This window comes from Patiria miniata, unplaced genomic scaffold (assembly GCF_015706575.1).
Source record: "Patiria miniata isolate m_02_andy unplaced genomic scaffold, ASM1570657v1 HiC_scaffold_19, whole genome shotgun sequence".
Lineage (NCBI taxonomy): Eukaryota > Metazoa > Echinodermata > Asteroidea > Valvatida > Asterinidae > Patiria > Patiria miniata.
In genome coordinates, this window is record NW_024037057.1 from 993,129 (window position 1) to 1,015,831 (window position 22,703).

A 22,703-nucleotide genomic window follows, 5' to 3' on the forward strand; every position below is an offset into this window, starting at 1 on the left:
ATCCTAATTATCATCTCCTCTTATCTCCTATTCAGCTAACACTTTATGAGCTGCAACACTCCTTTATATCCATCCCCAGCGTCATCCCTTCCGTCTGAATCCCGTCGCTTTGACACTACCTACCCCGCACCCGTCGGTTCCCTGTTATGCTCCACACCTTATCCTTTCCCCTTCGATCTTCACCCACCTTTGCTCTCTTTTCTGTTTATCATTCTTTCCCTGTGCGCCTATTTGTCACCTACATGTTTTTTCTCGGATCACTGTCTAGAAGGAGGTCTAGAAGAAGGTAGTTAAGACTGGACAGTCTTAACACTATCACTTGTTTCTTTTGATTAAATGCTTGGTGAATAAATGCATTGCAATGACACCTCTTGCATGCAATGTATTTTTGTTTATGCCATCCTTGAAAATGCTCTTTAGTGTCTAATTAAACCTTATTTGCAAATTTTATCTTGCCATTTTCAAGGGTTTTAAGTGTGTTTTGGTGACATTTTTGTTACTAAACTACAAAATTTCCATATTTTTGAGCGAATTTTTTCAATTAGAAAATTTTGAGTTCACAATTCGAACATGATACCCCCACACAGTGTCCTTCTGAAATGACTTCACAGCAACAGCGCCGGGTTGTCCAGGAAAAGTATGGACCATTTTTAAAGTTTTAAGAAGTGCACATTTCCATATAATTCACTCAGAAGGGATGATAAATAGTTTTCGTATTTATCCTCCAACAGTAGTAAAAAGTTGCGCAAAGTGTTTTCCTCAGAGAAAATTATCTCATCGACCCTTTAAGCTCAAGAAATTTTCTTGGGATTCAATTGTGTCTGCGCAATAACTCACCTTTACAGCCTAAGACCTCAAACCGTAATGAAGGGTACCCTTTGTACTCTATGACCACAATCCGGATAAAACGAAGCACGGTTGGTACGTAAAACAGATGTCTATTTGGTGTGTTTGCATCCTCGTTCCCAAAAAAATCCTTCAGAAGGGTAAAGTAAGAGGAAGATTTCATGACTTAAGATTGTATCCATATTAAGGGAGTTGAGCAGCAAGATCATCTCTAAGCATCAAATCCGTCCCGTATGTTAACAACACAATATATTTTGTTCACTGATTTCTTATCATACTACTCGCAATGATATTTTGATAAATTCCCACTTTCAATCTCACAATGGCCGACACTTGTTAGTGCATACCAACATTATAAAGTAGCTGTTAAAAAATTGCCTTTACTAGTCCCCGTATCACGTGCTGCTTAAAGTTGTTTCATGTGCACATCAACAGTTTCGATTTTTTTCTGTTCATAAATATTCAACCTCAATGTTACGTTTAAACCAATATAAATTTACTTTTTATAGCACCTCCAACCCTCAGAGAAAAGTTCAGGTCCGCCATCCCAGCAGACTGGCTCCCGGTCAGTACATTATCGATACTCGTTGTGGGCGGGGAGCCAGCCCACCTTGTTGTGGGCGGGGAGCCAGCCCATCTTGTGTGCACGGAGTTATTGTTGGGGCGCTTGTAAATTCAAAATTTGTATAGTATTTGTATAGTATAACTAACTGTGTGCAATTTTTTTCTTTCAATGTCTCATTCAAAAGTGAATAAAAAAGAAATTTAGAAATATAAATACTTTTCGGTTTATGAAACTCAAAAAAAAAATGGAGGCTACTTTAATTCGGGCGATTCACAATGAAGTGCGTCACCAGGAGTTTGCCACGGAGAGTTCATTTTTTTCCAGTGCATTGTGGGAGATGGTCGACAAATTCGCAGCGCGGGACAATTGAAATTGTTAGTTTTTCCGGTCAGGGGTTTCGTTAGCGTATGATTCGAGGATCTGTTTGCCCATTTTCCTTTTTGTAAGGCCGCAGAACGCTATGCCCCAATCTATGACATATAAGCTCAAGTTGTCTACCAACACTCATTCAAATGAGCCATGTTTTGTCGACCGTAAACTTGAAAAATGGACTCTCCGTTGCAAACTCTTTGTCGCCCGAAATGCATTGTGAATCGCCCGAATTGCTTTTTTAGTTGAAGACCACTAATTGAAGAGTTTCTGATATTCCAAGGGAAAAATATTGGATTATCCATAGTTTGTGATGAAAGTTCCACCCGACTTACCATTGTTCTTTCCTTTCTGGTCATAATTGTCATCCAATCGTCAGTACTGTTGACCTTGTAATCCACTCGGAATTTGGTTACCCATTCCATCATGGCCGGATCGCTATGGTTACCGCCTTGGGTGAGGACGCCCTCTACTCGCAATGCCTGTCCAAGGTCCACGGCCAACCAAGGTTCGTCATCTGTGTTGTTCGTTGCAGGGCACCATCCACCTAGGGTTGTGCCGTCATTGCCGTGACCAAAATTCAGCCGGCCATTAGCGGGGAGACAGTCACTGTTATTGAGGTCGCTTCGCCAACTTGAAGCTGAAAAACTGGAGTCGGGCACACTCCCATCTTGTACACCCAGTGGCTGAAAGCACACATCTATTTAAAAAGTGAGTCAAGTCACATGTTGAATCAGTAGCAGAAGATTTTCTACTTATTTGGGTTATAGCATCAGGTATGTTGATTAGTCGAGACACACCACATGATATCAGCTATTTTAGCTCTTTTCGTGTTTTTACTGAGCAACCCGGAGGTGCACTCTCAAAACATTGGTTTACAATATTATTGTTTGGTTAAAAAAGTTGGTTAAAATTTCAACCAAAATTGTGTGAATGTTTCCAATTTGACCAATGCTGGGTACATGTTACCCAACGTTGGGAATTTCAACCAAAATTGTGTGAATGTTTCCAATTTGACCAACGCTGGGTACATGTTACCCAACGTTGGGAAAAATGTGTTCATTTTTTAACCAACTTTTTAAGTTGATTAAAAACTTTTGCGCTGTTCACCTGGTAACCAACGGTTGGTTAAAATTAGACATATTACACAACGTTGATTAAACCTAACCAAGTTTCACAAACGTTGGGTTAGTTTAACTATTTTTACTAACCGCTGCTTACCAAGTCAACAGCCCAACAGTTGGTTAAAAATAAAAGGTTGGTTAAACAATGAGCCAATTTTACCCAACATTTGGTAAAATGTACACAAAGTTTTTACCAACCAAATTCAACCAGTGTTGTAAGAGTGTGTATGTCGATGCATACGGATGTGGGCGTTGCGCTAAAAAAAACTTGATATCATTCTTTAAACTTCTTTAAGGAGTATTTCTGAAAAGTGCAAGCAAATGTTCAACTATTTTCAAAATAAGTTTAAAGTTAAATCCAGAAAAACCCTCTGGAGCGGGTTTGGAACTAGTGACCTTCGGACTGCCGTTTCGATGCTCAACCAAATGAGGAATCCAGCCCGTTTAATATAAATGTCAAATTAATAAAGCGGTACCTTTGTACCCAAATGTGTTTGATTATTTGACCAGATAGGCCTTCAGCCCTGCAAAATGTGTTTGAGGCGATTTGTATTCAAAATTAGTGCAAATAAATGTTCAACTAATTCCATAAAAAATAAGGATCCGTGGGTAGGACGTTTTGGGGATAATATTCACTGCTTAGTAACAAGCGATACCGATGCTAAATAGAACACTCAGTGGATTCGATTGCCCAAGACGACTCAACAAACAACAAATGTTGAAGTAGGCAATGTGTTTACAATTTTGGTAATTGGCATTAAAAACAGGAAAGGGACATCGCTCCATGCGACCGACAATTTGCGAATGAATGTTTTCTGGCATTTCGGACATTGCTTTCAACATTGCAGTGTATGGGGCCAACAAACTGTTCTACCACGATGCGTACATCAAATGTTAGGTGTTTGTTTTACACCGGTCACTGCGTTTGCGATGTGTATGCCAAATTATGTTCACATGATATTAGGAAAGGTTCAACATAACATACGTGTCTTTTTTTCTGAAATCCCTAAAAAACTAACGATTGACAAAGATGGAAAAGGGAATAAGGTTGGCTGTGACTCGACAGAAATGACATTAGATGGCACAGTGTTTTATGAAGGCATTCCACTCAAAACCATTAAAGCCCCTGTCACACTTTGCGTATCCCAATTCCTTATGATCGTACGCAGCCGTACGATCAAAAACATCGACATTTTTTTATTACTTTGACATATGTGCGACGCACATCTAGCGAACAAGTAACGAATTCAGCGCATCCACTGCGTATGAGATGCGTCTGAGTTGCGTATGCAGTGCGCAAGTTCGCCATCTGTGCGTTTCTCATAAGTTACGAATAAGTACAATGCGCTGCACGCTCGCAGGACGAGCGGTACTAATTCGTGCAATACGTCGCTATGTATACGTCCAATATAGGAGGTCAGCGTATTGCCGCGTATGAACGGCTTATCCCTCACAAACACATAGCGTACTCGTACCGGGCTCGACCGATGCGGGACCGATGCGCTGCGTATTTATAACTTATGACCTGCGTAACAGCGTACGCAGCGTTGTTTTGTGCATGCCCAAAACTATCCAGCGTGCTGGGCCGTACCATGCGTATGCCTGCGTACATAAAACTTACATAAAACGATAGAGATGCATATGAGGTGCGTATTGTGCGTACGACTGCGTATGAAAAAAAGTCAATGCGCAACTCATAAGGAATTAGGATACGCAGAAGTGTGACAGGGCCCTAAGTGGCGACCAAAAACATGGAGTTAGTGGGATTAATCGTTTTACCCCACATTCCTATGCGGCACCCCAGGCAAGAGATAAAGAGATGGTGCCCCGTGAGTCATGCGCTTAATAATCTTCAATTCTATCTTGAAACGTTGAAAAAAAGAAGGTTGAAAGGTGCGTTACGTTACCTCTGCAACCAAGAAGCTCCATTCGGAGTGTAGGCCACACATGGTACGCTGTGGGTATGAATCTGATGATCTGAGCCGTTATTGGCGCGTCAAAGATCCTGGTCACTGGGGAACTTTTGTCAGTATTTCCCGTGAATTCCTTTTAATAGGCAAAAACAAATCAAATCTACCATAAGTTCATACAAGTGATAAACAAAAAATGACGTTTGTTCTTTCGTTCTATGGGTATTTCGATCCAGGAGAAAAGAGAGAAATAAACAGTTGACACAATGAAATTGCCAAAATTCTGTCTGGTTCCAATGAACTGAGACGCAGCTGCCGGATTTTCTTTAGGATGCGTAGCTCAGGAGAACTAACTGGATATATCCCGGAACTGTTCCAATTTTTCAGGGTCGATGCTTCACTTTGTTTAATATGCTTAATCTATGATTGAGCCTACTTTGGTTTTTAAATCTGATGTTCTGTACCTTGATATCGCCATTTTCATCAAGTATGTAATTCCAAGGTTGCCCCTCAGCGTAACGATACCGAAGCTGATACTGTTCGATCCATTCATCCGTGTCGGTGAAGCCACCTCCTTGGGTAATGATGCCCTCAACTTGCAGCGAACGACCAAGATCGATCTAGAGTTAATGTTATGTGATAGCAATAAAGCAAATTTATTCTTACTTTTTTCTTGAACAGTTCTGACAAAGCACACGACCCTGAGCGAGTTTAACCCATTGTTATCGCAGTGTAGACTGGACACTTGACCACATAACACACATGTGTCTATGAGAACAGACAACGGCCTCGCGCTTTATCGGTTGCTATGAGTTGCTATGAGTCAAGACGTTTTATATTAAATGGATACACGATCACCAGCAAAAAAAAAAAAACAGGCGGAATCAAATCGAACCGCTATCACCCACAAAACTCTACCACAATGTCTTGGAACTCTTCAATTATTGCCTCCGGTTTTGGATTTTGCTGCAACTTAATGCACCACTTTTATCGTAGTACGCGTGCAATCGAAAATGACCGTTATGTGCATGCAGAAGTATCGTTTGCACACTACTCTACCCCGTTTTTCAGGGGAGATTTTGCATTATTACCAAGACGTTGTTGTGATTACGGTTAGTGGGTGATGGTTATTTGTTGTAATTACATCCTCTTCTTGCGGCAGGGATCGCCTTATGGATTCATAAAAAAAAACTTTCTTTATAGTGGTCATAATTATGCATACATTATAGTGATTGTGCATAATAATATAATGTCATATTTCGTGAGCCAAAGGAAACGTGTTGACCAATAATGAACGTAAACTGCGAATCAAGTGTTTTCCCCGGTTCTCTGGGATACAATATCAATCCTAAAAAAAAATCACATGAAATGAGGGAGTTCTGTAGATGAACACTTGAGTCCAATTCGAGTCCAAGTCTTGAGTCTAGAGTTTCAATATGTATTTTGGTTCGGGTCTTGATGGTCGAGTGCCAGTCCGAGTCTTTTGCCCATGTAATTAAGTTTAACTCTAACCGATTGAGACTCGAGCACGAGTCAGGGACTCGAGTACTACACACTGATATAAGGTCAGCAGCACCCTTCGAGGGGGTGGTGGGTACAAGCAAAAAGAAAACAAATCGAATCAAGACTTTATTGAACATAGTAAATTCGCAAGATGTTTACCTGCAATACTCATGACACCAACCTCTATATGTGATGTGGTGTTTTTGTCTGCTTCATTGGGACACCATCCTCCGTTCTGCCGGTTTGGATTAGTGCCGAGCGGAAGATTCAATCGCGCGTTCTGTGCTTTGCATCGATGCTTGATATCATCACTACTCGACCACTTGAAAACACTGGAGGCAGAAATACTAGAGGCATGGATACCCAAATCTTCCATTCCCAGGGGTTCAATACAAAATTCTGTTCCAAAATGAAAATACAAACAATTAGTGCACACTTTAAGTTACCGTATTTACATTAATACCCGCTCTCATCCCGCCCACATATACATATTTGTGTGAAACATTGAATGATAAGCTTACCTGGCAAGATCATGTGGACAAATGCAGTACAAAAGGTAAATACTAGGAGTTACTGTCTACGTAAAAAGGCTACTTTTAATGCCGAACTAAAAATTTAACATTGTTTTGTAACTCAATTGTATTCAATGTTTTGCGATATTGTTTGATTTGTTGGGTTGGAAATGTTAGCAAAATGGAAAGGGACATAATCTCAGGGTGATATATGCGGGCTGGGCGTGTGATTCGGGAAACTTAGAAACTGCTAACCACTGTCTATCAGTGCGTCTGGCGAAGTGAATCAATAATGACTCGAGTAATCCCCTTGATGGTCAGCTCTGTGATCAATGTGGGACAGGTGCAGCAATGCTAGCTTTGACTCTCGATCCTGAGGATAATAACCGATATCGGGATTCATTTTGCCCCGCGTGCACATAAAATGCTGTACTGCTAATTTTAAGCGCTGATTATCGAAGTCTCGTGTATAGTCTTGGGTCCAAAATGCCTAATGTCATTTTATGTAGGAACTGTTGTTTAGTGTGTATGTATTGTGATAAGTTCCAATGTATACTTTCTTTTTCTTAAATGTATAGCCATTTTATGTGCGAGTGTAAAATTTCCCTTCAGGATGAATACAACTTGTAATTCTAATTATAATACTTCATGCCTCCATGAAGCTGGTTCAGGGTGAACGGTACACACGATAATACTATGGTGAATGTATTAATTATGACAAATTATGTGCCAAAAATCGGACTCCTTGCAAAATTTGGGAACATCCCAAGTCAGAAATCCAAAAGTCAAATTACCTCTGAATAAACTGCCATAGATTCCATTGATAAACACCCCAACTTCCGAAAAGGAGGGGAAATTCCTATAGTTCTCCAAGGTGTTTCAGACATATATCAAATTTAATCTTGTTTTTTTCACATTTTGGTTTTGTTTCTTTAAAAAGAAATATATACATTATCATTATTATTACTATTTTGATCTCCCGTTGGAAAAATATCTTTCCAGAAAGTAGTCCTGAAACCCATTGTCACAGTTGATGCCAAATTCCATCTTTTCCCCCTTATTTTCAAGTGATTCCTTTTCTTACTTTTACTTTCCTTTCCGTTTCTGTCGCGCAAGGTCAGGTAAGTATGGCTATTCGTTGGTTCTTTTTGCGTTTTCACTTTCAGTGTTTGTGTATAATTGCGTACGTAGAGAACAATACCTACGTGTGCATACAATTGTATATAGCCTGTACGCTGAAAGATTCAGCGAACCATGTATGAATATTTACAAGTTGATGAATAAAGCCGTAGAAACTTTTGGTTTTTTTGCGTGTGTGTCTTAGTATTATTTGTAATGTAAATAAGTGCCGTAGTCATGTGATGAAAGAGAGAGGGATCCCCACGAAAGAAAATAACCCGAGAGGTTGATCCGCAATTGCGATGCATTTTTGAGCGACATTTTCGCTGATTTGAGACCGGGATCGGTCGTGAAGGGCCAGAAGTCCAAGGAACCAAGACCCTATCTGACTGTAAGTATGGTTGATATCATTATTTTCGTGTATTTGGATTTGTATGACGAATTTTGCATTTATTTTGAAATGTATTGTCGGAAACCTGGCTTAAACAAAAGAATAGTCTGATGACTAAGTTGCTTTGTGCTCATCACGATTAGATATTCGTTTTGCTAGAGATTAGCAGTGTAATTGTAATTTAATGTTTGCTCCTTAATTCTTAAAATGAAGATAAGGAGAAGATGTGATTTATTCTGAGGCACTTTGTGATGCTAGATTCATTTTATGAGGATTTGCTCCACGAATGAGAGTGATAGCTTTTATATAGCGTTTGTCTTTTAATACACATGCTTATGATAATTGGAGATAGATTGGTATTATTTGCATTGTGTAACATTGAATTATTTGTAGACGGCACTTTAGCCGGAGCTGATGTGACGCCAGCGACATATGAGACAGACAGGTCCATAATGTCCACATAGTCGGGTGCCGAGCGCACCGCAAAGACGTCAAGGCCGACTGACGAGTGACGCTCATCAGCCGGGAAGTTCGCCGGACGGGGCTGGCTGATGCTCATTGGAGCAGAGATCGTCCGACTTTGTGACGATCGAAATAGCTATAGAGAGCCGACGCAAGGGGGTCGCCGGACTCTCGACTGAACCCAGAATAGTCTGGTGCGACAAAATCGCGGTGGGCCCATTTAGTTAGAAAGTGCACATATTATTCCGGAATATGTTATTATTTAATTGTTTATTGTTTAGTTAATAAGTGATCTATTTACTTGAATTAAGCTAACAATATACTATTAAGTTGTAGGTTTAATTGATTAATTACTGGTCGATTTGAGTGATTACCGAAGTACACTTTGTGGTTAATTCTGTGTTTAATCGACAAACGCATATATTTTGTATTTCGGGTTAATTCTTGATCATTCCTGTTCCTTGGTATATTTCATTGTTTGGTTGATTTGTTTGAATATTTAATACGTTGGGCCTATCAGCTTCCAACAGAGGCCTACAAGTATTCTAGCTAGTTTATTTACAAATGTGACAATTCGCCAGGTTGACTAGATTTACCGTATACACTTGTAATATATTTGAATTAATTATTATTTTCTATTAATAAATGTTTTCATATTTTTCTTGAAATTTATATCATTTTTGGTGATTGAATTCTTTCTGTCTTTTACAAGTGGTTTGGGATCTCCAAACGGGACTCACTTAAATTGCTTTAGCCAGACGGGAGTGACACACATCGCCATTTTGAACAAAAATGACTACGCTCCATTGGAAAAGTGATCATCCGAATTGCTCAGAACTTCAAGCTTGCAATCATGTTTACTGCTTGTATTTTGTTTTAACAAACTCTTAAGTTCATGGTCCTCAACATGCTCCATCAGCAGATTATTCGAGGGCATGCACATCATGATTTGACGTAGCCATTTTTGGGCCTATGTACTAGCCTGCAACCTACAAGTACCACACTCTAAAAAAGAAGTGTAAATTTATGTTGTGTAACACTGTTGTGTAAAAAAATTGCGTCATTTCTGCCCAATATTGAGCAAAATGAAAATTTCGCTTGTACCTCCTACTTGTGTCAAATGTGCTACACATGAAAAGGGTAAAATAGTACCCAACATTGACTACAAGTCCCTGCAGCACAGGCAAAGAGTTCAAATCATGGTGTTATTACCCAAGTGATGGGTTAAAGAAACTGGATTTACCCCACCGCTGTGTAACAATTATTTCATTGTACACGTTGAAGAGTAGAATTTACCATGACATTAGTAAAATGTTACCACTGTGTGGGGTAAACTGACGCACGTGACAACGTTTACCCAATATTGTGCACGCAACATCACTCATGTACAAAATGGCCGCCGCTTGTGAGACCTTCAACAATTTGGGGATTTTGATGACGTGATTTATTTGTTCCAGGTAAGTCAGTGAAATGAATTTCAGTGTTGTTTCCTCCAAATGGGATGCTGATGTATGAGGATTAATATCGGGGAGATTAGAGAAGTAACATGCTTATTTTTTGGCCATTTATGTGCAACTTGGACGTCACGGCTCTGCCAACCACGATTCCATGCACATGATGCATACGTTTCATGTACCGTATAGTGAGTGTTCTCAGATCTAGAAACACGGAGTAAAGTGACTGACATTTGGGAAATTGTTTTTGAATGAGTTGATTGAGGGAAATTCTAACACCCCTGCCCATCATTTAGCCCACGTTCCTCGTAATAGTCCTTATGCATCAGCACCATATTTGGGGAAATATCATCTTATTCATTTTACTGACTTTCCAACCCAGGACTCAGTTATTGAAATCCCTCGCGATTGCTGTCTCTAGCATGCAATTCACATTGCAGAGTTCAAAGTTGAATTAAACCGCAAGGATCAATAACAAAGGTACACAACAACTAATTCAAAAACAACCCAAGTGATGGGTAAATTTAGAACCCAATAGTGCAGGGTAAAAATTAGAACCCAATATCTGGGTAAGAAACTGACACAACACTTGGGTAAAAGGAGGGTTGGGTAAAGTTTACCCAATAATTGAGTAAAAAGGGAACATGGTCGTCACATGGGTAAACTTTTTTACCCAACTTTGTTGTGCAAACACGTAACACAATTATGGGTAAAAGTTACACAGAAATGGGTACTTTTCTACACTTTAGCTGTTGTGTAAAAAAAAGTACACAAGTTGACGACCATGTTCCCTTTTTACTCTCGAAAAGGTAGTAATTTTACCCAATATTGAGCAACTATTTTTTAGAGTGCAGACATTTTGCTATTTTCCCACGACCACTTCTCAGACGAGAGAAAAGATCCACACATTATATTACATCTTCTTGTTACACAACGTATTAAAGTAGGAGCAATAGTAACATCATCCTCAATGTTTTAAACAAATTATTTGGCCGGCATAACTGCTTCGAATACTGAGTATATGTATATACCTATACGTATACTTGCATCTTCATGTGTCAGAATTTTCCTTTTTCTCCTAGGAACAGGAAACCCCAGGACCAAAAATAAGCTACCAGTCAGCAGATCTGGCAAAAGTTCACTCTAAAAAAATGGTTGCTCAATGTTGGAAAAAAGTACTACCTTTTTGAGAAAACAAGGGAACATGGTCGTCAACTTGTATTCTAACCCAGATACTGGGTTCTAATTCTACCCTACACCGTTGGGTTCTAAATGTACCCACTGCTTGAAGGCTTTTTTAATCAGGTATTGTGCACCTTTGTATGTTGATCCTCGAGGTTTTATTTCAACTTTGAACTCTGCAATGTTCTACCCAATCGCTGGGCTAAACCAAGGGATTTCAATAACGGAATCCTGGGTTTAGAAGCCAGTTAAATGAATAAGAAATTTCCCAATATAATGTGCTGATGCATGAGGATTATTACGAGGAACGTGGGATAACTAATACCAAATGGACAGGGGATAGAAGTTCCGTCAATCAACTCATTACAATTTGTTTCCCCCAAATTTCGGTCACTTGACTGTGTGTTTCTATAGATGAGAAGACTCACTATACAACGCATGCATGTAAACGTGCTTGGCAGAGCGTGAAATTCATGTTGCAAATACTGTCTGATTAATAAGCATTTCAGTCCTCCAATCTCCCCGATAGTAATCCTTATTCATCAGCATCGCATTTGGAGGAAACAACACTGAGATTCATTTCACTGGCTAACCTTGAACAAGGGAATTACGTCTTCAATTGCCTAACTCGTTAGGGCCTCAAAAGCGGCGGCCATCTTTTACATGAGTGATACGGGTGCATAATTTTGGGTAACGTTGTCACGTGCGTCAGTTAACCCTGCACAGTGATAACATTTTTGCTAATGTCGTGGTAAATTTTACTCTTCGACGTGACAATAAAAAATTGTGCCGCAGTTTTAGGGTAAACAAATATTCTTTAACCCATCACTTGGATGATAATACCATAATTTTACCTTTTTGCCTGTGCTGCTAGGACTTGTAGTCAATCTTACGTACTTTTTTTACCCTTTCCATGTGTAACACATATGACACATAGAGGAGGTACAAGCGAAATTGTTATTTCGTTCAGTACTGAGCAGAAATTACATTTTTTTTGTCCCTGACAGTTTTACACAACACAATTTCTCACTTCTTTTTTAGAGTGTTGCAAACCAGAAAAGAAGAACGCTAATAGGCCAAAGGCACCCATTATCTTTCAAATCCACAGACCAGACCTCCGTCATGTGGTAAAGCAGCAGCACCGGAATTCCTGATAGACAACAGTGCTACATGCAGAACAGGACTACTTCAGAACAAACAGAAAATTACAGACAGCAGAGCCGTTGCAAACATCCACAGCGAAGCTTAGACTGTATGACAAATCAGTCATTAAGCCCACTGGAGCAGTACACTCCAATGGGCCTTATTCACGAGTCGGCCATATTGAATTAAAAGTGAGGTGAAATCTTATTTTTTGGAACTTGAGAAAAGAAATGAGAGCAAATTATTTCGTAATTAATTCCAGTCTGCTTCAATGAATTATTTTTAAATTTGTAATTAAAAATTCCCTAATGTTTAATGTTTAAAGCCAGATCAAAAAAAAATCCCATTGAACATTCAACACTTAATGAAATACGTTCAGGGAACTCGACAAAAACGACCAACTTGTGAATAAGGCCCATGCAGAAAGGCAGCGGAACATCAAAGCTCGTTCATTGTGAAGTTTGGGAGAGTGCAACGACAGCTTTGAAGTCAGGCAGTGCCAGCGAGGCTTCGAAGCGCTTGCATTATAGCAAGGAATATATAGTTCACATGTGTCAATACAGCACGAGTTTTAACTAAGGATCACCAAAACGTGTCTGTTGAGGATTGTTCAGATTTGTTCAACTGAAATGTGCAGTTTTAGTCATGTTTCTAAAACAAATCATTATATAGAGTAAGGCAATACCTGTGATTGTGACTGTGAAGTTGCATCGTCCGACGTTGCCATAAGGGTCCGTGCCAGTAAACTCCACAGTGTGTTCACCGAGTGTGAACATTTGTCCTGACGTGTGAGAGGCAACAATAGTCGACATTAAGCCGGAGTTGTCGGTCGCAGTTACAGGTGACCAGCTGGCTGTGCCCTTATCTGAACCAGCTAAGGTAGATTTGAACACATCAGAGGGGCATTGTAATACTGGAGGTTGGTCATCTAAGATAATAAGAAAGATAAGAATTGCAATTGAACTTTATGCAGTGGTTTGAACCATTTGTTTGAATATATTTTATTGTGCAAAAAGGAATTATGATGTGTCTAGTATGACAACTAGTATCTCTTACTGTCAGCAAGTTACACGTTTAGCCATTTGATCGCGCAACAAATGAGACACGTTCCTCTTTACATCAGGAAACGGTTCTTAGCACTGTTTTGTGTAGCTCATGTCGGTATATCGGTTGTCCCATATCTTAGTACAGCTCATAAGCAATTTTTTTGTGCACTTTGTGGTAAAAGCATGAAATTTTCTACACAGACTCTACATACCATGATATTTTTTTTAAGATGTGGAGCCATCTTGGATTTGACCTCCGATGACCTTTAGAGGTCAATGACCTCAGAAAACGAGAATTTGCTACTTTTGGCATCATATATGACGATAAAATCATCATGAATCTCAAAATTACACTGTACACAGACTGTACATACCATAAACTTTATTTTAAGATGTAGAGCCATCTTGGATTTGACCTCCGATGACCTTTAGAGGTCAATGACCTCAGAAAACGAGAATTTGCTACTTTTGGCATCATATATGACGATAAAATCATCATGAATCTCAAAATTACACTGTACACAGACTGTACATACCATAAACTTTATTTTAAGATGTAGAGCCATCTTGGATTTGACCTCTGATGACCTTTAGAGGTCAATGACCTCAGAAAACGAGAATTTGCTACTTTTGGCATCATATATGACAGTAAAATCATCATAAATCTCCAAATTACACTGTATTCTGTATTCCTTGTGCCCCGCAATCTAGACTACATTATTTTGAAAGGGAATATCTGACACAAATTGACCATTCGATAAAGGCCGCGGTGAATGTGTTCTAAACAGACAAGACTATATACATGAGGGGCTACGACAATTATCAGGCCCACATTATGAAGAGATTGATAGGGATTTGACTGGGGAAACCGCGCAACAGGTCGCTCAAGCTATACGCAGACTTCACATTGATGGAGTAATATCCAAAAAAACATTTGAGTTTCTCAACCATGACAACCACGGCTTCAAAACTCCTTGCCTCTACGTCTTACCGAAAGTTCACAAAGAAGCACCCAAAGAAACGCGGTTTGTGGGGAGGCCTATTATTAGTGGTTGCGGAGGTCAGACTCAATCAATTTCAAAATACATAGACTATTTTCTGCTTCCGATTGTCAAACAACAAAGCACCTATACACGCGATTCCGGGCATGTGCTTGAAAAACTAAACAACGTGACATTGAAGCAGGATAGCCTATTGATCACATTGGATATTGTGTCCATGTATACGAATTGCCCACAAGATGAGGCAATTGAATCAGTCTGTGATGCACTTGAAGTTGCCGATAACAGTCTGTACGCAATACCCAAACATACAAGAGAACACGCTCGCTGTCTCCTGGAACTTATCATGCATCGAAACATATTTGAATTCAATGGAAAGTTCTTCAGACAGAAAATTGGCGTGGCTAAGGGAAGCGAATGCAGTCCAGAAATATGCGATATAACCCTGTTCAAATATGAACAAGAAATTATTCTCCCACACAATCCTTCAACTGTGAGTTACATGAGATACAGGGACGACGTCTTAATAATATTTAACGGTAACGAAGACCAAGCCGGTGACCTCATCCAAACTCTAAACCAAATTCATCCCACGCTCAAGTTCACGTCAGAGATTTCAAACAGTCAAGTCAGCTTCCTCGACCTCGTCATCTACAAAGGCGAACGGTTCAAAAAAGAAGGGAAACTGGATACTCGAGTAGCAACCAAAAAAACTGATACCTTTCAGTATCTTGCTCGAGATTTAGCCCACCCTAAGTCAGTGTTTGGCGGTTTGATTAAGGGAGAAATAATGAGATATGACCGTATATGCACACACTCAAAAGAATTTGAGGAGAAGGTTGAATTCTTCAAAGACAAACTACAAAAACACGGATACAACCAAGAAGATTTAGCCCTTCTTCCCCAAAAAGGCGAAACTCGCGTGAACTCTAAAAAGCATGCAAAAACCGAAAAGAATATCCCGCTGGTCTTTGTTTTACCCTACAACCCACAAATTAAACACCCAGCTCTTAAGCAGGCCCTTCTGAAACACTGGAATCTGATCAGCGATAATGATTTTCTCAGTGCACTTTTTGCGACCCAACCCATCCTGGCATACAAACGACAAAAAAAAACATAAAAGATGGCCTGGTCTGATCAAGGATTAACCCATCTCCACCATCCAACCAAGAAAAAAACTTGGATGAGGAGAACGTTCAAATCCTTTTGGAACTTCTTGAAGAACAGAACTAACAGAATGGTCATTTAGGCATGGATTTCGAAATAAAAATGAAAAAATTAGTCTGATCATTACAAGAAATGCTAACGCGTAAAATATTCTTTACCATCATTAGCAATAAAGAAAATACGTACAAAAGAATTAAACAAAGGGTGACTGATGAAGTGCGTAAAAAGGGCACAGAAAATATGCACTGTTTTCCCCGACACACAAAAAAGAAAAACAGGTGGGACGGCATATTATCACCGGTATAAATCAAATCATTAAGTGAACTAGAAACAAAAACCACATGTACACAAACCAGTCCCTGCGTCGCCTAAACACCGGATGAGTTTTTTTGAAACTCCCGCTCTCCGGTTATCACCAATCTAATGGGCCCGCTGGCGAGGTATGTGTTGACAAGCTATAGCCCACCCATCACCGCAACCCAGCAGTAGAACTGATTTTACTCCCTATATGCGTATTGAATTTCCAAAAAAAGGAAAAAAAACTTAACAAATACGCTCTAGGCAGTTTAGTCATATAACTACACAGGTATCCATACCAGTGCTTGTAAGTCTTAAATAAACAAAAATCTTCCCTAGCTGGTTGCAAACACAATGTTTTCAAAAAAAGATTCACCAGCTCGCAGAGCCCCTCGTACTCCAATGTTTTCATACATCCCATAAAAAGAAAAGAATGAGGAACGGCCCTGCTGATGCTGATAGCAAATCCCATCCTCCTCCCATGTTTTAAACCCTAATTCACGGCGGCAACTTTCTTGGAATGACCTTGGAACTTTCCAACAAGTTATTTGTATCAACAGATTATTCCCTGAATTTTGCTTGCACAAAACCGGTTCTTCCTTGCTATTTTCCTAGCCAGAAAACCACTTCTTTTTAATAAAACACAAGTCTGATAAAAACTTAAGTGCACGGTGGCGGCCAAACTCCATTCCATTTAACTTAAAATGTAGTGGCGACATGTATGATTACGCCCCTTCCTACTAAACACATTTATTTATGATGATGTATCTGTGACAAATGACGCAAAAGTAGCAAATTCTCGTTTTCTGAGGTCATTGACCTCTAAAGGTCATCAGAGGTCAATTTCAAGATGGCTCCACATCTTAAAATAAAGTTTATGGTATGTACAGTCTGTGTACAGTGTAATTAGGAGATATATGATGATTTTATTGTCATATATGATGCCAAAAGTAGCAAATTCTCGTTTTCTGAGGTCATTGACCTCTAAAGGTCATCAGAGGTCAAATCCGAGATGGCTCCACATCTTAAAATAAAGTTTATGGTATGTACAGTCTGTGTACAGTGTAATTAGGAGATATATGATGATTTTATTGTCATATATGATGCCAAAAGTAGCAAATTCTCGTTTTCTGAGGTCATTGACCTCTAAAGGTCATCAGAGGTCAAATCCAAGATGGCTCCACATCTTAAAAAAAAGTTTATGGTATGTACAGTCTGTGTAGAAAATTTCATGTTTTTACCACAAAGTGCACAATACATCTCAAATAATGAGGTTATGAGCTGTACTATCTAGTTATTGTAAAGCTGAATATTCAGCAGTCTTCCAGCAATCTAAAGTGAACAACAGAAAGCTCTCACCGTACACCTCGACATCCCAAGCACAGTAGTCTTCATTCCCAGCCGCATCTGTAACCAGGTAGAAGAATGTGTGGTTACCAATGCCTAATACCACAGCGTCCCCGACGTTCCACGTCATTCCATAAGGCTCACTGGAGTTAGGACTTAATTCCGTGACGATAACTTGAAAGTCTCCCGAGTTGTCTGAAGCGACGTAGTCATCGGGGAAGATCACCGTAGCGTTGGGTTGGCCTGGGTCGGTTGGGAATGATCTACTAGGTGGACAGGAGATGACAGGGTCTTGATTATCTACAGTGCAAAACATAATAGTAGAAAGTGAGCAAGATTAAATAACTGAACATATAAGTGGGCGTTGTCATTGTGGTGGTTTGTTACCTGCGACATTGACTTATGAAAGACTTTGGAATTGAACTGCATAAAGTGGATTAGAGCATAAGTTTCAATATGTTTTACTGTGAAGACAGTTGTGCATCCGTTATATCAGAAGCACTTGTTTCACCAGGATATAGCGATTCGGTTCCTAACTCTGTCTTGGGTAGCTGATGTCGGTTATTAAGGTTTTTGACTTAGGGCTGGATATTCAGCCGCCTTCTGGCAATCTAATGTTAGAAAGAATCTTACCATACACCTCGACATCCCAAGCACAGTAGTCTTCATTCCCAGCCGCATCTGTAGCCAGGTAGAAGAAGGTGTGGTTACCAATGCCTAATACCACAGCGTCCCCGACGCTCCACATCATTCCATAAGGTTCACTGGAGTTGGGACTTAATTCCGTGACGATAACTTGGAAGTCGCCTGAGTTGTCTGAAGCGACGTAGTCTCCAGGAAAAACCACCGTAGCGTTTGGTTGGCGTGGTTCGGTTGGGAATGATCCCCTAGATGGGCAGGAGATGACAGGGTCTTGAATGTCTATGGAGAAAAATATAGCAGGAAAAAGTTAGCAAGATTATTATATAAAACAAAAATCCGTAGAAAAGTTCCTTTGCCTCTTTCAATGTAAAGTAACTAAAAGTACTAAAAAAATATACCAAGATTCGCTTTCTGAAGTTAGTTTTACTCACTCTTCAAAGAACAGTATGCCCAGAATTTCATCAATTTCACGTGTCAAAAATTGGGTTTCTGTGTTTCATAAGGCATTCTCAAGCTGTCACACTTACCTACTACATATATTTCAAACTCGCACATGTCGGTGTTGGACGCAGAATCGTTGGCGATGCAAGACACTTGGTGAACACCAATTTCCAGCTGATTTGGGATTTCTGAGCATTCTACAGTCGCTGCTACATTATCACTTGCCGTTGCACTTGGGATCGCAGTGGTATAATTCTTATCAGGATCGGTATATAAGGTAACATTCTCACAGTTATCAAATTCTGGAGGTTCGTTATCTGAAGAAGAAAAAAAATGAAATTAACCCGTTAATTCACTGAAAAGAGAAAGATGCGCTTCATTCGCTGAGTGGGCTGTCAAAAATGAAGTCATGAATCAGAGCTAGTCATGTCACTACATATATTAGCGATTACACAATGCATTTATGAGTAATTTTCTTCGCAGTGCCAGGAAATTGAAAAGGGTGCCATGTCTTCAGTGTCTTCGGCTTACCGATAACTTCAAACGTCCATGCGCATGTTGCTTGGTTCCCGGCATCATCGGTAGCTATGTAATGAACTGTTTGCTCATTGCTGTTCATTGGCGGAGGGAATGTGGAGTTTTCACCTACTCGCCACATGACACCCCCGCTGGACACCAGTGGGTCGACGTTACTGATCGTGACAGTGAAACGATTGAAGTATGGATCGGTACTGGTGACAGCAGGAAAAACCACTTCAACTTCGCCCATTCCTGGTGCAAGCGTGAACGAGTCGGGACTTGGACATGTTATGTTGGATGGAGCTTCGTCAAAAGAAGAAGGAACAAAATTAAACACACATGTTAAATGTCGGAAAAAGGGTGCCAGCTATACTTGACTTTTGTAGGGGATATTTCATAAAAAAAAATTTAATTACAATTGAACAAAGTGGGTGAAAATCCTTTATTGGTTTGGAAGTTTTTGTTTGTGTGCCACTGTAAAAATTATTTTTTTTTAAACGAATTAGTTGCGATGGTACATTATGCCATGCACTCTGATCCCATTAAGCTAACGATAACAAATTCCTTTCAGGATAAACGAAGTGTCTTTGTGCATTGACTCACCTTTACATCCTAAAACCTCAAACCGTAGTGAGGGGTACCCTTCGTACTCTATGACCACAATCCGGATAAAACGAGCCACGGTGGGTACGTAAAACAGATGTCTAACAGGTGTGTTTACATCCTCGTTCCCAGGAAATACCTTTTAAAGTGTTAAAATAGAGTGGAAATCATGACTTTAAATATTGAACCTTTGTATTAACAGGGATTAGCAAAAACATAATCTTTTAGCAACTGTTTCTTCCAATTTGTTCTCAACATATTCATATTATCATTTCTATTTTTTTACTGCTTTAATGTAGTAACACTGTCACGGGGATTTAAGCCAAAACGTGTTAATATATACCCACAAAAGGAATTTTCCAAAAATCAAACTTGTTTTCACCAATCCCCATAAGACAAGTTGGTTCCCGTGAACTTAAAAACAATCGACTTTTCAACCTGTATGTTTTATTCCAACCAAAATAATTTTAGTGTATTTTATTGTTTTTGTTTAATTCCTAAACTCTCTAAAGAAAGCTTATATTTTTGGGCGCAATGAGGTCCGCCTTGCCAGCAAACTGGTTCAAGGTCCGTAGGCCTGGCAAACCGTAGGCCTACACCATTGACACTGATTATGCAGTGGGAACCAGCCTATCCCACAATAAGGACAGAATTATTATCCGGTGGCAGTTTATTCGAAACACACAAAAGATATTGTGTAAACCTTATCTTATTTTAATCGTCACCTTGCAAGCCGTCAAATTTTCGAATATACAGCACGGAGAAAGCCTCTTTAATTCATCTCATTATCAACCACTTATTGAAGCTTTTGTAGTGTACAATGAAGACATTTTGTATTATCCAAAGTGTAATGTACATGGACAGAAAGTTTGACGTGAATGTGCCGCCCGACCTACCATTGTGTTTCTCTTTCTGTTCATGATCGTCATCCAATTGTCAGAACTGGTGACCTTGTAATCTACCCGGAATTCGGTCACCCATTCCATCATGGCCGAATCGCTATGGTTACCGCCTTGGGTGAGGACGCCCTCTACTCTCAATGCCTGTCCAATGTCCACAGCAAGCCAAGGTTCGTCATCTGTGTTGTTTGTTGCAGGGCACCACCCGCCTAAGGTTGTGCCTTCATTGCCGTGACCAACATTCAGCCGGCCGTTAGCGGGGAAACAGTCATTTTCATCAAGGTCGCTTCGCCAACTTGAAGCTGTAAAACTTGAGTCGGGCACACTTTCATCTTGTACACCCAGTGGCTGAAAGCACACATCTATTTGATAAGGATTTGAGACCTATTTATGATTATTCGGCATTTGAATTGACCGGGATAACCCACGAAAGTCTTTCGTTGGGGTCCTTTTTTTGTAGCCGACGTGAAAGGAACTCACCGTATACAGGCAGGAGCGGCGGAAACGGGGGAGGGGGCAGGGGACCCCCAGATTTTCCCAGGCCAACAAAAGTGCCCCGCTCGCGGTTATAAATGTGCCCCTCGAGATGAAAACAACACTGCCCCTCAAACGCACACGTATGAAAGCACCAAAGAAATTGTCTCCTCTCTTGTAATGCAAAACTGCCCCTGAAAAACACAAGTAGCCCTCTCGCATTAACAAGATTGTGCACCCTCTCGAGATGGAAAACTACCCCTCGAAAGCGCGAATACCTCTCTCGCAATAATAAAATGGTGCCCCTCTTGAGATGGAAAATCGGCCATCAAAAGCAATAGTGCTCCTCTCGCTATTACTTCTCGAGATAGCCTTTCGCCAAGGCCATCGTGGCTTAGAGCGGCGAGGCTGCGAAGTCCCGAAGCGACTGGAGCAAATATTAAGTCAGCACGCACGAGTGGCAAAGCCACGAGGCCTTTTCCAACTTGATTTTGTTGAATTATCCATAGTTTTTATGCAAATAAGAAGAGTGCTGAAGGTTAACCAACCACAACGCGGATTTTGCCTAGTCGCTTCCATTTTTAAAAGAAGGGTGAGTAAGGAAAACGTAAGAGCAAATAACTTCAAGTTCAGATGAAAAATAAGTTCATTCACTCAAATAATTTCTTGAAATACTTTTATTAGTACAATTAAAATAAGATAATGTAAGAACAATTACGCGGTCACGGTCTCGTGGAAAACTAGACTCAAATTTTTTGTTTTTAAATTTTGTCTAATGCGGGCAAGTTAGCCCTAAAGGGGCCGGGTTATTTTGACCATCTCTCAGCCGGGGGGGAGGGATTCCGACCCCCCCCCCCCTAAGATCTCGGCCATCGAGAGACGAAAAATTTTGAAACTCAGCTCATGCATAGAGCAACTCTTCCTAAACATACCCAAGAAATTTCATGACTATAGGTCAAAGGGTTTTGGAATTATGGCTAAATAATTATTCATATGTACGAATGGCAATTCTGCTCTGTGTACACGACGTATATGCGAAAATTCATTTTTCACGGCGCGTAGCGCCGGAAAATTTTTCACTACGCGGCAACCCGTGGTCCGATTTTTATGTTTTTGGTATCAAAAGATGCGCAAAGCTCGAGGCTAAAAAGTCATAACAGCTCGGGTAGCGAAAAAAAATTTTTTAGAGGCTATCACGGAAAATGTTGAGGGGGGGGGCGGATTCCGCCCCTCCGGCCCCTTTAGGGTTAAGCCACGATGGCCTAGGTGCAAGGCTATTCTCGAAATGAAAAACTGTCCCTTGAAAGCACAATTAGTGCCCCGCCAACATCATTAAAACTGTGCCCCCTCTCAAGATGGATAACTGGCCCCTAACAAAATAATAGTGCTCTTCACGCGAATAAAAGGGTCACTGAGCTGGGCATCAAAAGCAACAGTGCCCCTCTCCCGATAAAAGAAATGGTCTCCTACATAACTAAGTAAAACAACACAAAGAGCAAGATGGACAACGTATTCATAATTTGTTCCAAAAAGGAAGCACCTTTCGTCGTTGTGAAAGTGGAGGAAAAGAAAATGGTCCCATTCATTTCGCTATAAACCTATATTTTTCTGAGCAAGTGCCCCTTTTTTGGTGCCCCCCCCCCCCGGTTTGAAAAAACATTCCACCGCCCTTGATTAGTGGTGAGAG

At 40.2% G+C, this 22,703-nt stretch overlaps 1 protein-coding gene across 1 annotated transcript in view; it reads right to left on the reverse strand.

Moving 5' to 3' along the window:
* LOC119725993 overlaps positions 1–22,703 on the reverse strand; it is a 34,743-nt gene that overhangs the window by 420 nt on the left and 11,620 nt on the right. Inside the window, exons 4-15 of the mRNA XM_038197613.1 lie at positions 20,540–20,904; positions 19,644–19,782; positions 19,053–19,343; positions 18,608–18,838; positions 18,072–18,359; positions 17,451–17,738; positions 13,266–13,508; positions 6,499–6,716; positions 5,279–5,434; positions 4,812–4,950; positions 2,116–2,480; positions 838–976 (exon numbers count right to left, since the gene is read on the reverse strand). Coding sequence (XP_038053541.1) covers positions 838–976; positions 2,116–2,480; positions 4,812–4,950; positions 5,279–5,434; positions 6,499–6,716; positions 13,266–13,508; positions 17,451–17,738; positions 18,072–18,359; positions 18,608–18,838; positions 19,053–19,343; positions 19,644–19,782; positions 20,540–20,904 — 2,862 coding nt within the window. The remainder of the gene's footprint in view (positions 1–837; positions 977–2,115; positions 2,481–4,811; positions 4,951–5,278; positions 5,435–6,498; positions 6,717–13,265; positions 13,509–17,450; positions 17,739–18,071; positions 18,360–18,607; positions 18,839–19,052; positions 19,344–19,643; positions 19,783–20,539; positions 20,905–22,703) is intronic.